The 16,442-nt window shown below is 50.7% G+C and overlaps 1 protein-coding gene across 1 annotated transcript in view; it reads left to right on the top strand.

Annotated features, from left to right (window-relative positions):
- The first annotated feature begins 1,521 nt into the window (after positions 1-1,521).
- The window catches only part of ACSF2 (acyl-CoA synthetase family member 2), a 52,976-nt gene continuing 38,055 nt past the window's right edge, over positions 1,522-16,442 (top strand). Inside the window, exons 1-4 of the mRNA XM_054047721.1 lie at positions 1,522-1,720; positions 12,835-13,030; positions 14,583-14,711; positions 15,787-15,840. Of these exons, the coding sequence (XP_053903696.1) occupies positions 1,629-1,720; positions 12,835-13,030; positions 14,583-14,711; positions 15,787-15,840 (471 nt within the window). The 5' untranslated portion in view covers positions 1,522-1,628. The remainder of the gene's footprint in view (positions 1,721-12,834; positions 13,031-14,582; positions 14,712-15,786; positions 15,841-16,442) is intronic.

Below are 16,442 nucleotides of genomic sequence, written 5' to 3'. Positions count from 1 at the left end.
AAGGGCCCTGGGCTCCAGCCCTTTAAATTGCTGCCTCAGGAAGCCGGTCCACCCCGGTATGGGGCACCAGCTCTTACCGGCAGGGGTGGCAGGTTTGTAGAAATTTTGGTGGTGCCCAGAACCTGCCCCTGTCCAAACTCTGCCCCCCCCAACTCCACTCCCCACCTGCCCAAGGCTCTGGGAGGGAGTTTGGGTGCGGGAGGAGGTCTGGGGTGCAGGCCCTGGGCAGGGGACAGGGGTGCGGGCTCTGGGAGGGAGTTTGGGGATGGGCAGGAGTGCAGAGGGAGGGGGTGCAGGTTCTGGGAGGGAGTTTGGGGATAAGGGGCATTCAGAGGGAGGGGGTGCAGGGGAGAGGGCTGTGGGGTGAGACTGGGGATGGATTTGGGGTGTGGCTGGGGATGAGGGGTTTGGGGTGTGGGAGGGGACTCAGCGCTGAGGCAGAGGGTTATGGTGCATGGGGATGAGGGCTCTGGCTGGGGCTGGAAATGAGGGGTTTGGGGTGTTGGAGAGGCTCAGGGCTAGGACAGAGGATTGGGGTGCGGGGGGATGAGGGCTCTGGGGTGGGGTGGGGCAGGGATGGGGATGAGTTTGGGGTGCAGGCAGGTTGCCCTGGGACTGGAGCCAAAGAGGAGGACTCCCCCTAGCCCTCTCCCTGCCAGCAGCAGCGAGCTCTGGGGTAGGGACCCCCTTCTCCTGCCTGGCAGCACACTCCCCCCCCCCCCACTGTCACTGCACGTGCTCCTAGGGCCCCTCTCAGGTCCAGGAATCCCCCTCGCCTCCCCTGTGGTGGGTGCCATGCGGGGGGGGGGGGCTGCCATCACATGTGGGCCTCCTCCCCTGCTGCTGCCCCTCACTGTAGCCTCACTGGGGGTGGGGGATGGAGCTGCCCCTTGCCCAGCGTGGGGCAAGAGCGGTGACTGTGGGCAGGGGGGCGGCTGTACTGGTGGAGGGTCCCATCGGAAAATGAAAGGGTCTGAGGGGGAAGGGCAGCCTGTCCTGGCAAGTGGTGGTGGAGGGGGGCACTAGGACCTGCGGCAGTTAATGCAGGCAGGGAGCATGGGGCTTCAGGGGAGAGACAGGAAGTGGGGGACCCCGCCTGCAGAAGTGGCAGGGGCAGCAGGGCTCTGTTGGAGCTCGCTGGGGGGGATTGGGGCCATGTGGGAGTTCGCGGAGGGGGGGGACCCGCCTGCAGAAGTGGCAGGGGCTGTGTTGGAGCTCGCTGGGGGGTTGGGAGCTCGCGGAGGGGGGGGACCCCGCCTGCAGAAGTGGCAGGGGCTGTGTTGGAGCTCGCTGGGGGGTTGGGAGCTCGCGGAGAGGGGGGGGACCCCGCCTGCAGAAGTGGCAGGGGCTGTGTTGGAGCTCGCTGGGGGGGGTTGGGAGCTCGCGGGGGGGGGGGGGGGGGGTTGGGAGCCCGCAGAAGTTCCTCTAACACAGAATCTTTCCTGCGCGCACCCTGGCGCCTGCTCCGCCCCTCGCCGGGCGAAGCTGTTGGCTGTTCCGCACTCGGGGCGTTACTCGCCTCCTCCCGTCCTCTCTCCCCAAACTCACTCTCGGGCTGCAGCGGTGCCCGTGCCCGCCGGTGGCTGGCGTGGGTCTGGGCTCTGGGGCGCAGCGCCCCCTACCCCGCCATGGCTAGCGCAGCCTGGCTGAAGCTGGGGGCTCGGGAGGTGTTGGCTGCGCTTGGGAAGCGCCCTGGGCTCCGGGGCGCTCAGCGGGTCAGGTAAAGCCGGGGGGCAGAGGCCCAGGGATGGAGGAGGGGAGCTGCCAGGGGACTGGGGGAGGCAGGTGCCCGAGGGGGGCTCACGGGGGACAGGAGGGGTGGCAGTTGGGGGTGTTCTGAGCAGTGGCAGGGAGCCGGGCAGCTTGGGCACGGAGAGCAGTGAAGAAGATGCCCTGCAAGGCGGGCGGTTTGGGAAGGGCAGCGGGCAGGTGCAGGGGGGTGATGCAGTTGGGCAGGTTGCCTGGAGAAGGGCAGTTTGGAGGTAGGTGGGGGGCATGCGCCAATTGGGGTAGTAGGAAGAGGGGGCAGATGCCAGGGGAGGGGTGCAAACAGCTAATTTGCTGCCCAAGTTCTCCTGCTCTGTATTTCAGCCCTCATCCCTCTAACTCAATGGTTCTCAACCTTTTTGATACCAGGGACCGGCTTCCTGCCTTCCTAAGCTATGTCAGGAAGAGCTCAGGGACCGGCACCCTGAGAAACACTGCTCCAACCTGGCTTTTTTTTTTTTTTTAATTGAGTTGGGTCTGTGAGGGGCCCACTTTATGTTCTGCTTTACAAAACCTGCTACCCTCAGATTATACTAGACCCTCCTCCCCACCCCTACACTTTTTTCAGATCCCTTTAAGCACTGGCTGGAGACTGTGACTTTGGGTGCAGGGGGATTCACAGGGAGCAGGGGCATCTCAGTGCAGTCTCCTGCCCCAGATCCAATCTTCCTTCCCCATTGCGTATTCTTGATGACGATCATGTGAAAACCTCTCTCAAATGGCTCTTCCAGCTCGTTCTGTGTTACTGATCCCAGCAGTTGATTTTGCTTGACTCTGTCGCTGCTCCCTGCTGTTCAACAGGAGCCCCCTGGGGGTGCAGCATGGGACCTAGACAGAAGTGACCTTACAGTGTGTGGATCCCTAAGCTTTATGGGTCAAAAGTGGAGGGGGCATTGGGTGGTGAGTTAAGGGTTGGGTGGTGTGCAGTTGGCTGGGAGATGAAGCTACTGTTTTATGGAGCTGGAAATGGTTCTTTGTCTTGCTTGGTCTTAAAGCTGGCTCTGGGACAGGTGGTGGGAAAGGGCAGGTAGCTACGGTCATGGAGCTTTCAAATCCCACCTGCCCTACAGGAAGGGAGTGGCTTTTTCATGAACTCAGGTGAATTCCCAGCAGTGCAGTTGAAATTAAGGTTCATCCCAGCAGCAAATGGGAGGAAATACCCATTTTCTTTTTCACTGTATAATTTCTACCTGTTCTTTTATAACAAGAGATGGGGCCAGGAGGGAGGTGTTCGTCTGTGGCTCAGAGACTGGGCTGGGGTTGGGAGTGCATTCAATGGCAACGAAACCTGACAAACTGTTCTCACGAAATTACAACGGCCTCTGCATGGGGAGATAGGCCCCCTTGTGGTCTGGAAGCCAACCCAGGACTGTAATGATAAGGGTGGGTTTGGGTTCAAGGTTCTGGGTGTTTTACTGAAACTCTTCAGAGCAGACTTGTTGTGGGGAAGGGAGGGGGCAGTGGAAACTTTAAGCCAAAATTCTACCAGAATTCAGAATGCGAAGGCTCCATTAAAGCTCAGGAAACTTCCAAGTCCTAAATGCATAGATTATAAAGCCAGAAGGGACCACTAGGATCCTGGAGTCTGATCACTTGTATAACACAGGCCATAGGAGTGCCCTAAATTAATTCCTATTTGAACTGGAGAATATCTTTAAGAAGAATATCCTTTCTTGGTTTAAAAATCCCCTGGTTCAAAACTAGTTTCTGGGGAGTAAAACTCAAGATGGGTATGTCTAAAATGTCTGTCTTTAAGAGTGGGGAAGATATGAGGAAACAGCAGAATGGGGCGAATTTTCCTTCCCATCCCCACCCTGCCAAAAATTGCAATTTAGGTACATTAGCGCCTTAGTCATGAGCTGCTATGGTGAGGGTGGAAGGAGTCTTCCCAGAGCAGGTGGCAACTGGGTTGGGGAGGAGTCCATGAGCTTTCCCCATTGTGCGTTTGGCCTTCAGGAGCTACCCAGACAGACAGAGGGGAGGATGCCAGACAGGGGAATAATGACCTTTGTGGTTGGATAGCCAGAGCCCTCTTGTGTGCTTCACATGGGGGAGGGGGAAGGGGAGCAGAGGGTGATGTAAATGCATTGCTTCCCCAGGGCCCATGCACACTGCACCAAGTCCTATTCCCTTTCTGTGCTAATTTCTATAGGGGAAAATATTGGAGGTTGAGAGAGAAAGCTACTTGTCTTGAATCAACAAGTGTAGAGAGGTGGCTGAGGCTGTGCAGAGATAAATACATGCAGCTCCTCGTCATCTCAGAGAGTGCCTGTGGATGTGCCAGACTTTCCGCCTGTCCCCACTAGGGAGGAGAACTTTCGGATTTAGCTGCCCTGCTCCTGCAGGAGGAGGAGGGAGGTGGGGCCTTTGCTTTACTTGGTGCAGACATCGAACAAACATCCCTAAGTCTCTGATACATCTGTGCTCTGTGCTGACAGCAGAGTCTGTTCTGACCCGCAGCAAGGTCCTCCTCTTTGCAGGCCCCACTGTTGTGGTTGTCTCCTTATCAGACACCAGAGACTGTTTTGGCACCAGAATCTGTTGCTAAGGCCATGTATGTGCTCTCGGGGAGAGTGCTTTCATTTGGCAGCCCACTCTGCTCTCCTGGCTCTCAGATTCCTTTGCTCCACACATCCGACAGGGAACGGCCGTAGTGGATCAGACCTGCGTGTGACGTTGTGCAGTCTATATGGTTTTATAAAAATATAAGTGAATATAATGTAACTGGGATAGACTTCATGCAAAAGATCTCTTGTAAGGTATCATTACAAAGCTCATAATCTACTGAGTGTGATCATCCTATTTGTAGAAATGTACCACTCTTGTATCTAAAACTAGAAATATAAAACATAACTCTGAGGGCCTATTGTAATGATGTAAAGTATGGGCCATTAAGGATGGTTTGGAATCTTGATGACTGCAGATGGCTGTATTTACCTGTGAGTTTTCCTGTATATGTGTGTGCTGGCAAGTGAGTAATGAAGTCTTGCAGTGACATGTGATCATGTCACCTGAACTGGAATCCATCTTTAACCTGGTGCTTTTCCAGTGAGGGGGGGGGGGTGGAAACCCAGAGGGACAAAGGGTTCCCTCCTTATGCAAAAGATATATACAGGGGTGGAAGAGAACACAAAGGAGAGAGGAGGCATCATGAAGAATCCCCTAGCTATCACCTGAGCTGCAACAAGAGCTGTACCAGGGGAAAGAATTGTGCCCAGGCCTGGAAGGTGTCCAGTCTGAGAAAAACTTACTGAAACATCTCTGAGGGTGAGATTATCTGTATTTAGTTTGATTAGACATAGATTTGCACATTTTATTTTATTTTGCTTTGTGACTTACTTTGTTCTGTCTGTTACTACTTTGAACCACTTAAATCCTACTGTCTGTATTTAATAAAATCACTTTTTATTTAGTAATTTACTCAGAGTATGTATTAATACCTGAGGGAGCAAACAACTGTGCATATCTCTCTATCAGTGTTAAAGAGGGCGAACAATTTATGAGTTTGCCCTGCATAAGCTTTATGCAGGGTAAAACGGATTTATCTGGGTTTAGACCCCATTGGGAGTTGGGCATCTGAGTGCTAAAGACAAGCACACTACTGCGAGCTGTTTTCAGGTAAACTTGCAGCTTTGGGACAAGTGATTCAGACCCTGGGTCTGTGTCTGGAGCCAGACAGGAGGGGCTGGCTCAGCAAGACAGGGTGCTGGAGTCCTGAGCTGGCAGGGAAAACAGGAGCAGGGGTAGTCTTTGCACATCAGGTGGCAGCTTCCAAGGGGGTTTCGGTGATCCAACCCGCCACACTGCGGTCTGTCAACTCCTATGTCTTGCCCTGACAAAGGCCGGGGGAAGGTGATCGGAGCACTTCCTGCCAAAACTGGTGCCTTTCTTTTCACCTCTTCCCTGTGGAAATGTTCTTTCAGGCTGCGTGGTGCACTCACCATTGGCCAGAGGGTGTAGAGACTGAGTGTGTAATTTCAGTGTGGCATTAGTGATAATCAATGCTTTGCAAGTTGGTTCCTTCCATCCTATAATCTCAAAGCATGTCCTAAACTCTTTGTGATCCATACAGCCCCCTAAGAGGTAGGCAAGTAGTATTGTTCCCATTTTACAGATGTGAAAAACGACACTTCTGAGATCACAAAGCAATTTGTGGGTCGGGGCAATGCTGGGAACAGAACCCTGACTTTCTGGCTGTCAAACTTCAGCCCCGAGGTTGTCCTTCCTATTCAATACACGTATAGTGTTTTTACTTCTTCAAATGTCAACCACTCCATCCCCAAACATGCCAATGAGGTAGGTGACTAAGTACTGTCCCAATTTCTGAGATGGAAAAACTAGACTGTCTAGTTCAGGGCCACACCGTAACTTGGTATCAGAGCCAGGATTAGGTCTCAGGAGTTGCTAGTCCCCAGTCCCATACTCAGTCCTTAAACTGTTCGGGGAGATTTTGGCAAACCAGTAAAGTGCCTAAACCACGGTCGCTTGTTGCTAACAGTAGTCAAGTTAGCAGGCCATACTGAACCATTCTTGCTTATTTCTCCAAGCAGCCAAATCAGCAGGTTGTAAATTGGTCATGCAGCGGCCTCAGTGTAACCAGACAGAAGGGGGTGGGTTTTGGCAACATGCAGTCTTCAGCCCTGATCCTATGAGGTGCTGAGCCTCAACTCCCAGTGTCTTCAACGGAGTTGCGGGCGCTCAGCAGGGGACTCTTGTATAACCTGTTAAGCAGTGGCTGCCTGATCACGCCAGTCTCTCCTTTCCATCTAAATCTCTGCTAGTGAATGCCGTGCTTAGGCAAGAAGCTGGCACTCCCAGAACAGCTGAGGTCAAGAAGAAAAGGAAGCCGTTACCTGTTAGGATCAAGTTCTGCTCCCACTAAAGCCCATGATCACTTTGCCCTTTACCACAGGGGTGGGACTAAGGTTTGGTTTTTGAGACTAAAGTCCTGTATCAACTGAACACCTCAGTGCAAGCTTCTCTACACTGCCTCCCCGTGTTCCTCCAGCCTGGCCTGGAGGGACCTCTGCTAAAGTGAGTGTGGGCCATACAAGTGCCTAGATGGATGGAGTTCAGTCCATTCAGTGCCTAATAACAGTGCTAATGCTAAGACCACTCTGCTCCTAGCAGCTGGACTATTTACTTGAGGCTGCAGAGCGGGGGTCCGGGGATAAAGACTTTTGAGCAGCCACTGACCTGCTCTTTAATTGAAGCAGTGGTCTAGCCATGAAATATTGTAGCAGTTTCTCCTGTTTATCTGAAGAGGGGCACCTTGGTTTCCTTGGTTGAGGGAGAATTTTGCTAGGAAATAAAAGCTCCCTATAAAACCGCCTCTCTCCTGCAGCTCACTTTGTTTTTCTCTCACTCCGAGTTTATTTACATGCCCTGCCTCGCAGTTTCCAAACAATAAAAGTTAATACTAACGTTGGCCTGTCTTTATCCCCTCCCATTTGCTCCCTTCTCTCTCGCACTCCCTCACACCTGCCATGCTCCCATCATTATGGCCCGGGCGTAAAAGTCAGCTGTACTGAGTAATATGAGCATATCAGAAGCCAGAACTTGCCCCTCTATGTTTTAGGGTAGAAATGGGCTGGGGGGAAGTGGTTTTCTTTTTTTCCAGAGGCAGGAGAACACGTCTGTGCCAGTCAAAGACAAATACTGGGCAGAATATTGCTTTTGCGTTGCCCCACGATTCAAATGATGGAAATCTGAGCTCTGTGTGATCTATTTTCCTCTAGAAGAAGTCGTCTCATTAAAGACATTAGTCTCCTTACGTTTTACAAGGAATCTGTACATGTGCCCCGCAATCCCATAAGCTGATGAACCCAATGGCTATTTATTAACCCCTTCTCTCCTGATTTTTCTTTCATTCAGGAACAGGGTGGGCCGGGATTGGGTAGGTGGGGTGGGAGGCAAAGCAGGAGATGGGAAAGGAGGAGCAGAGCAATCAGGCTAGCTGGGGTGGCCAAGTGAAGATCGCAAGCCCTGTGCAGCTGGGCTGGCCAGCCCAGAAGAACTGCGGTGGTTGTGTGCTGGTCAGTGGTGGGTTGGGAAGAAGGGCTGCGGAGTTGGCTCAAAGGACCTGTCAGGGTTACAGCTTGACGGTGGCGTTGTAATCCTTTGATCAGATAAGGTGTTCTGGTCGTCAGTGGTGTGTACTACACAGGAAGGGTGAAAATAATCGCAAGAACTTCTTGTTTCACTGCTTTGGCCCTGTTGCCCTCCTCCTCTCCAAGAACCATTTCCTCTCTTCTTCGGTATCAAGTTCAACTCCTCATTCTCCCCTTTAGTGCTCTCTGCGGCCTGCTACTGCTTAGGTTCTTGTTTCCTCCTACAACTGGGCCTCCCATCCTATATTCCTCCTCCACGCCCTCCTGTTCCCTCCTGTTTCATGCTACCCCATACGCTTGCAGCAGCATTCCTCTCTGCCTTTACAGCCAGCTGCTTTGTCTCTGCCTTCCCTCCTGATCTTTCTGCTGAGAAGATCAGCAACTCCTGCTCTTCGTTGTTACTGGCTCCAAGACTAGACGCCCTATAGGGCCTGACACTCCTCTCCCTGAGCTTGTCCACATCTGTGGTGTTATATACACAGATCCTAATGTGAGATTGCCACTTTATTGTGGCCTCACTGTGTTTGATCTTCCCCCACAAAGTTTTTAATCTGCCTAATTAAAACCTTCTGTCCTTTGAATCCTCTTGAGAGACAGATGCTATGTCTTTATCTGGCTTTATTTTAACCCTCTTTGTCTCTCTTTTATCTGCTTTTACTCCTTCTATTTAATCCAACAAGAGGGATTTTCCTACAAACTCTTGGTTTTTGTTCCAGAACTTCAGGGCAATTTCCACCTTTTCGTTTCCCAGGCAACTCAGTAGTGATTCATCTTCTCTCTGCTTCGCACAGGAGAAGGCAGAGGCCATTAGCTGTCCAAAGCGCACAGCGGTGTTTCAAGAGAGGTTGCGTATCAAACGAAATATCTGCAGCGCAAAGAACATTAGGGCTGGGCCAATGGGTTAGGACTAGCACAGCGTCCTGCCCTGGGGGAAACCACCCTTTGGATTTCAAGCTCTAAGCAAGCAGAGCTAGGCACACTTTGGCTGGAAGTGGATCACCCTCTAGAGCTGGGATGGGTTAAGTAAGGGAGGCTCGCTGCCGGGAGGTCCCTCCTAGGCCTATTGCTACATTTTTCAAGAGTGGCCTCTTAATTTTTGGATGCTTCTGTCTTTGTACTTGAGACACCAAGGAGCTGATTTTCAGTGGTGCTGAGTGCTCCCAGCTCCCGTCGGTTCAGCTGGAGTTGTGCATGCACACTGATGGATGTACTCAGGCTAGCTAGCTCCAATAACAGTAGCAGTGAAGCTGTGGGAGCAGGGGCTGCACACGCTTGCCTGGGACCCTGGGTATGTATTAATAGCAGCAGCAAGAACTAGATGCTTGGTTTGAGCTAGTGAAGTCAGAGCTAGCTTGCATATGTCCCTGCGTGCCGTGGTCACACCTCTGGTGGCAGATTAGATATCCCTCAACTCTGAAAATCAGGCTCTGTAAAGATGGGCAGTCAGAAATGGAGGCAACATAAAACCCGCTTTTGCTTTGGACTGAAGGAGCTGCATTGATTGGCTCTGTGGGAAACTGGTCCAGGGGTTTTTACTAGAGGGAAGTTTGCTGTAACAGGGACCTAGCAAGCAAGGAGGAACTTGAGGATAGGGTATGTGTCCATCTTAGACACTTTTATAGCACCAATTGCTGTAATATCCAGGTACTTTTTTGGTAGGCTAGAGAGGACACCATCTACCGTGATGTTTACTTGTAAGGGGATGGGGAGAAGAATCTTTCCCCTGTAACTCTGACCCATCCCTCTCCCCTCTGTCTCTGGAGGGTGGAAAGTATCTTTATTGCCTCAAAAACTATCCAGAGACCGGTTCCAAGCTCCTGCTGGCCCACCTGGGCACCCGCATTCCTTGTGTACATACAGTGCACAGCTGGCTTTCAAAACTCTTGTTCTGCGTTGACTGTGACAGATTGCAGGGACACTGCCTTCTCCCGGGCGAACGTGCCCTCCTCTTCCACAGGTGCTCAGAGGAAGGACTAAAACTTAGCTGCTTGAGAGACAGGCAGTGGAGCTTGTATATCCTGACTAGGAGGAGGAGTTTTCTGTGACTCTTTAGCCTAGGTTAACTTGTATTAATTCAGGCTATAAACATTGTCAGACCCTCAGCTGTTGTAAATCAGTACAGCTCTGTTCGCTGGAATGGAACTACTCCCCTGTGCATTAGCTGACGAGTTGGTGGTGTTATCTCTTGAGGGAAACTGCTTGTGCCTGAGTTATGCTGGGGTTGCGTCAGCTTGCCAACTTATGCTGGTGTCTTGGTTTCAAATGTCTGGGGAATTTAACCTCTCAGACTGCTTGTTTTAAAGGTTTCCTTGTTTGCCAGGAAAGATTGAAAATGTAACTCTGTTCTGATGCTTTCTCTCCCCGCCCCCCACCCCTTCTTGGAGCCTCTCTACCTTCTCTTTCCTTCTGCTCACTCAGGTACTTCATTCTTTCAGGTAGACTGGAGAGCAAAGATACTTGTCTGCACTCTGGTAAATGAGGCTGAGATGCTGAACACCCACTATCCCAGATAAAGTTAGGGGGTGAAGAGGGGCTCAGCAGCTCTGAAAATCAGGCCCTATGTGGCAAATGCATAAGGGAGTGAGCTGAAGCCTGGTAGAAATATTCACACGAGAGGTTAGTGTCCTCATTCCTCCCTCCTGCGCAGAGTAACGCGTGGGAAGGTCAGCACGCGGCTCTCTGATGCTCGCATTCCAGGGATCTGAAAGCACAAGATGAACCTGCCATACAAGACTTGTAATGTCTTCCTAGCCAAATACAATGCAAGGTTTTTTTCTGCTGGTACCAGACTGGCAGGGATGGCTGAGAGGACACATGGAAAAGGATGGTCCAATTGTTAGGATGCCCACCTGGAACTTGAGACTTGAGTTCAGATCTTTGCTATGCCACAGACTGCTTGTGTGATCTTGGGCAAGTCACTTAGCCTCCCTGGGCCTCAGTTTCCCATCTGTAAAATGGGAATAGTGTCACAAAACAGGGCCACTGCACCTGTATTCCCCCTCTATGGTCCACCTAGGGCACTCATGCTCAGGCTTCTGGCTCTGTGCCATCACCTCTCAGGCGGAGACACACGCCTCTCTCCCTCCAGATCAGGGTTTTTCCAGGCTGCACAGTCCCCTGCCTACTCTGTGAATTCCCCAGCAAGTCAGACTGCCTCAGCAGGTCTGCTTTGCCTTCTCCTCAGAGGCTATAAACAGCATCATTGCCCACTGTATAAGTTACCATGCAGCCCTTTCTAAGCAAGTGCATCGATTGTTAAGGTGAAAACAGCACATAGAAAACATTACAAACAATGAAAGAACCCGCACACATTCTGATAAGCTGATAACCCCAACAAGGGTTCTGGCAGGTGACCAGTCTTTCAGACCCCACCAGGGATTTTTTCCTGTGGTCACAAGTTCATAACAGCTGTTAGCTCAGAACAAGTGCCCCCAGGAATAGGTCAAGTCCTTCCAACCTGGACCAGAAAGGATTGGACAGAAGGTGCTGTCTGTTTGCTAGATCCAGAAGCAGGCCTGGAGTCAGTTTAAACGTAGCTTATTAATCCTTTCATTGTCCGGTAGTCTCTAGAGAATCCTGTTTGAATCAGTATATGTGAACCTCTCCGGGTGGTGGGACCTCTTGCAGGTGTTACAATCTGAGTGAATTTGCCTAATCACCTCCCACGGCACACACTGTTCTTAGTTCCTGGAGCGTTGGTGGTGCCCCTCCCCCAGGGAAGTACATACAATCCCTGGCCCACAACGATACATACCCTTAATTCAATCATTTGCCATGTCTGTCACACACAGCACTTCCCTACCTCACAAAGAGGTTGGGAGGACAGACACATTAGAGTGTGAGGATCTCAGATACCATGTTACTGAGGGCTATATAAGTACCATAGATAGATGGTTGTGGTCCAGCGCTCTAGTAGCCCTGTTGTACTATATGTAACACCAACAGACCCCGGTCGTTGGTGGGATCGATCCTCAGGCCTCTAGAGCTTAGTGCATGAGTCTTTACTGCGTGAGCTAAAAGCCAACTGGCAGTTAGCTAAGGCTGTAGAACAGACTCATTAATCTCTCTCTAAGTGGTCTCGGTGCCACTAGATAGGACAGAACACCACACCTAGCAGGTGTGTGGGCTACATATATCCAAAAATACTCTAGTGACTAGCCCTCTGTCTTGTTGGGATTGAGAGTCCCATGACCTGTAATCCTTTGTATCTACATTATAGTGCAGTGAAGCCAATGTGAGTATAAGATGGCCCCAAAAGAAGGAAAGTATCAGGGGGTAGCCATGTTAGTCTGTATCCCCAGAAACAACGAGGAGTCCGGTGGCACCTTAAAGACTAACAGATTTATTTGGGCATAAGCTTTTGTGGGTAAAAAACCTCACTTCTTTAGATGCAAAAAGAAGGAAGGACAGTAGCCTAGGGAGTGCTGCGTGAGTTGAGTATCACAAGGGAGACCTTACTGGCAGGGCCGGCTCTGGCTTTCTGGCCGCCCAAAGCAAAAAAAACCCCAAAACTGCGGCGGCCAGAACAGCAAAGCAAAAAAAAAAAAAAAAACCTGCGGTGCGGCCGGAGTCAGGGTGCAGGGGGACTCCCTGCCCTGCAGATGTGCCCTGGCTAGCGGGGGGAGAGAGAAAAGAGGGGGTGGCCAGGGCTTCAGGGGGGTGCTGCCACGTGGCCCCTCCCACCGTGCCCCCAGCGTTGGCTGGGAGGGAAGGACGCGGGCTGCTCTGCCGGGCTTGCTGCAGAGCACTCCCGTCCTCCGCGCCGCTGCCCCCTACAGGGCGGCCAGAGCCGAACAACAACAAAAACCGCCAAGCCGCCCTAGGATTGGGCGGAATGCCGCCTCCTACAAGCTGCCGCCCAAGCACTAGCTTGCTCGGCTGGTGCCTGGAGCCAGCCCTGCTTACTGGTGACTGTCTGTCTCCCAGCTGTTGCTGATCCTCGTCTTTTCTTTTACAGTGCCCTGCACATAAATGTGGCCCCGGTCACACCGATAGCAACTAACAGCTACATCCAAGGGCCCACCGCTATTCCACTGCTCACCAAAACTGTGGGTCAGTGCCTGGAGGAGACAGCCCATCGGTTTCCAGACCGCGAGGCCCTAGTGTTCTGTCGAGATGGGGTTCGGAAAACGTTTGCCCAATTCGTACAAGAAGTGAGTGGCCGACTTGCCGGGTTCAGAGTCCAGTCCTTTAGCTCCCCACCCTTGAGAATTTGCAATGCAGCTGAATCACAGTATGAGTGGGTGGCTTGATCAATCGATTGGAGAAATGAAAAAAAGTGATTTCGTCCCTGGATTGAAAACAGAGGTTGGGCTTGTTTGATTTGGATTCTGATCCTGGCTCTGAATACATAGCAAAGCTGCATGCTGATTTATCATCTGATGTTATGTGATAAGGTGGGTGGGTGCATACTTGCCCTGTCTTCATGGGCTGCTCTGTAAGGCCTGAGAGCAAAGGGAGAGGGTAGTGCGCAGAGGAAGTACTCATGCGTAATGCAGTAAATGCACGTCCTAGATTGCATTACTGCACTTAGGAAGTGGTTCTCTCTCTATCTGATTTATCTTGGGGCAAGTCCTGAAGTCTAATCCAAATCCCATTGGCATCAGTGTAACTTGATTTTCAGAGGTACTAAGCACCTGTAGCTGCCGAGTCTCATTAAAACTCTCATTAAAATCAGTCAGAGTTTTGCCTGAGTAAAGACTGCAGGACTTGGCCCTGTTTATAATAATAAGTATGAATTGGCATTCTGAATTTGCATACAATATTCCATCTGTAAATGGGAGGGAAAGGGAATTTCCACTAGATTTGCCCTATGATCCTAGATGTGATGGATGGCCTTGATAATCTAAGGTGTTCACGTATTGCTTTTTGTAGATTTGCTAGAGTTTTGTTAATTTACAAGAATAAACTCTATTTGCAGAACTCACTAATTTTTAAAATATTTTCTGACTTGCCTGGAAAATACTCATTTCTTAAACCTACAAAGAGATTTTATAAGCAGTTGTATGGACTGAAATCTAGTTAATCTGGAAACACTAGAAGGAGAGAATGTCAGAAAGTTAATGAAAAGTTACTGAGGACGTTGGACTGTGTATGTCCAACCCCACCTGAAATGCATTTGCCGTGATGCAAGATAAATGAGGATCTTAATATAATGCCTAGGTTTTGACTCATGTGGATAGGGTTCAAAAATGAGACGGGTCAGACTTCTCATTAAATTGCGTTCTTAATCCAAATGATTTGAGAAGTAAGCAATAAGGCCCGTATGATTAAAATTCACCCTGTACATGGATCCAGCAGCACCATATAAGTCCTATTTTGAGGGCCTATGTAGGAGTTAAAGGGTGCATAGGCCTTGACTGCACAGGAATGACGTTGCCTATACATGCCTGATATACCAGAATCCCAGCTGCCTTTGTACGCACGGTCTGAGTTTGCGCCTCTCCTGCCATCAGTCACTGGATAAGTGGGGGGGATCTGTTCTTTGTAAGTCCGCTAGGCACTGCTGTTTATAGAACGAACAGCGCCAAGCAATAAGCTGTCGGGCTGTGCAGTAGTGCTGCATAACGCTTGATTTCCGTATCCTTAACTGGGGGCTAAAATGAAGCTCAGCTGCCTTCAAGTTAGCACGTGAGAGACTGAATTGCCTGGATGTGCCCTGCGAGGTGACCTGTCTCCCTATCTGGCATCGTATGTGTTTTGCAGGTGGACCAGGCAGCAGCTGGACTTCTGGCTATTGGCCTGAAGAAGGGAGACCGGCTGGGCATGTGGGGCCCCAACAAGTATGAGTGGGTTCTAATGCAATTTGCAACAGCCCAGGCAGGAATCATCCTGGTAAGGAGACTTGTCTGTCTGGGCGCCTGGGTTTTTTAGGGCGAGGAGGAGACAAAGGGGAAGCCTGGAGATCTTGAAGAAGTTGAATAATGTGCTGGGTAAGGGAACTGAAGTGAAGAGTGGGAGCAGATGTCATGCAAGGTCCGTGCAGTCATCATTAGTCTGACCCTCCGTTACCCAGAGAGCAAAACGCCAAGCTGATGAGAGGGCAGTGGGAGACCAGCTTCCCTGGGACATAATTTACAACTATTGATGGCATGAGGGAATGTATAGGGGGGCTACATATTTTTATATATAGTCCTGGTGCCCCCAAAAACCAACGCTTAAAATCCTCCTTAATACTTTCCATGGTGCCTCTGGATGAAAATCCTTTGCAGAAAGTGACCATTTAAAAATATATATACTAAGCTGTCTGCCCCCTTGAGATTCAGCCATCACCTGATAGAGCCATTAGGGCTTTGTCTTGTTTACATCATAAGGTCCTTGGGGCAAGGCCTGCAGTGTGTCTTCCTGGAAGTTTTGTACAGCATCACCCGCTGTGGTGTCACTCAACAGATATAAAGTTAGAAAGGGGAAATAGATGGGTTTAGCTTAGTGGGTTACCAAAAGTCTAAATTTGGTGGCTCAACTCAGCGTTGGTGGCCAAAACTCTTCTATGGTGTGCTATGTGCGATAGTGAAGTTTTCACTCTTCATGTTACCCAGAAAGGATTCTGATTGTCCCTAGAAATGTGAATTACTATGGTGTAGTGGGCTGAGCATGGGCTAGGAATCAGGGGGCCTGGATTTTATTTCCAGTTTTGCTATTGACTTGTCATTTGACCTTGTGCGAGTCATTTTACTTCCAGGCCCTATATGTAAAAATGGGAATAAATGGGTTTCCCAGGTTAACATGAAATTTAGGTTGTTATCCTAATCCTGGTTGTCCTATACAAGGAAGAAGCTGCAAGTGTGTTTTCATTGAGGTTTTTTTTTCTTCCAAAGCACCTTTTTCTTCGAGTAAATAGTTAGAAGATGGGGGTCTTTGAGGCTTTTTCAGAGCCTTGATTAATTCTCCTGTCTCTTCCCCATTCTAGGTGTCTGTGAACCCTGCATATCAGGCCCAGGAGCTGGAGTTTGTAATCAAGAAGGTACTGTAGGCCACTTATGGGTAATGCCATTTGATTCTGCCCACAAACACTTTGAAACATGGAGATGTTAAAGGCAGAGGGTAACCATGGGAATTGCACTGGCAAAAGAACTTCTGATCATGGAGGGCACTTGGGAAATGCAGGCAGCAGAAAAACGGCTTTCTGGGGCAGCCTGTGTGAACAGGGCTGGTGGGGGCCACGTGGCAGGGGGCCCCACGGTACAGCAATTGGCCCTATGGAGTGTGAATGCCTAGAAGTAAATCTCCTCCATTATCACAAAGAGACTCCTGCGTCCCCTCTCCTCTGTCTCCAGCTGTCAGTTCTAGACTAGGTGCTGAGGAAACCACTCAGGTGCCGAGGGTCCAGCATAGGATCAATTCTACTCACCTTGGACAGCAGAGCATTGGGAGCTACAGATCACTCAGAAGCTGTGTGCTGGGGTGACTTCAGGCTGACCGGGCAGCAGTCCTCCGAAAGCCAGTTCTAATTCAGGAGCTAACACCACCAGTCTGCGCTCTTGGGCTGCTGCCAGTGCAAAACCACAGAGCAGCTGCTGATCCCACTGACTGTGCCCCGTCAGTAGGCCCCTGTCAATAACTGCA

The sequence above is a fragment of the Malaclemys terrapin genome, chromosome 13, assembly GCF_027887155.1.
Source record: "Malaclemys terrapin pileata isolate rMalTer1 chromosome 13, rMalTer1.hap1, whole genome shotgun sequence".
Lineage (NCBI taxonomy): Eukaryota > Metazoa > Chordata > Testudines > Emydidae > Malaclemys > Malaclemys terrapin.
Note: the sequence above shows the minus strand (reverse complement) of the source record. Positions and strands in the feature narration are given on the sequence as shown.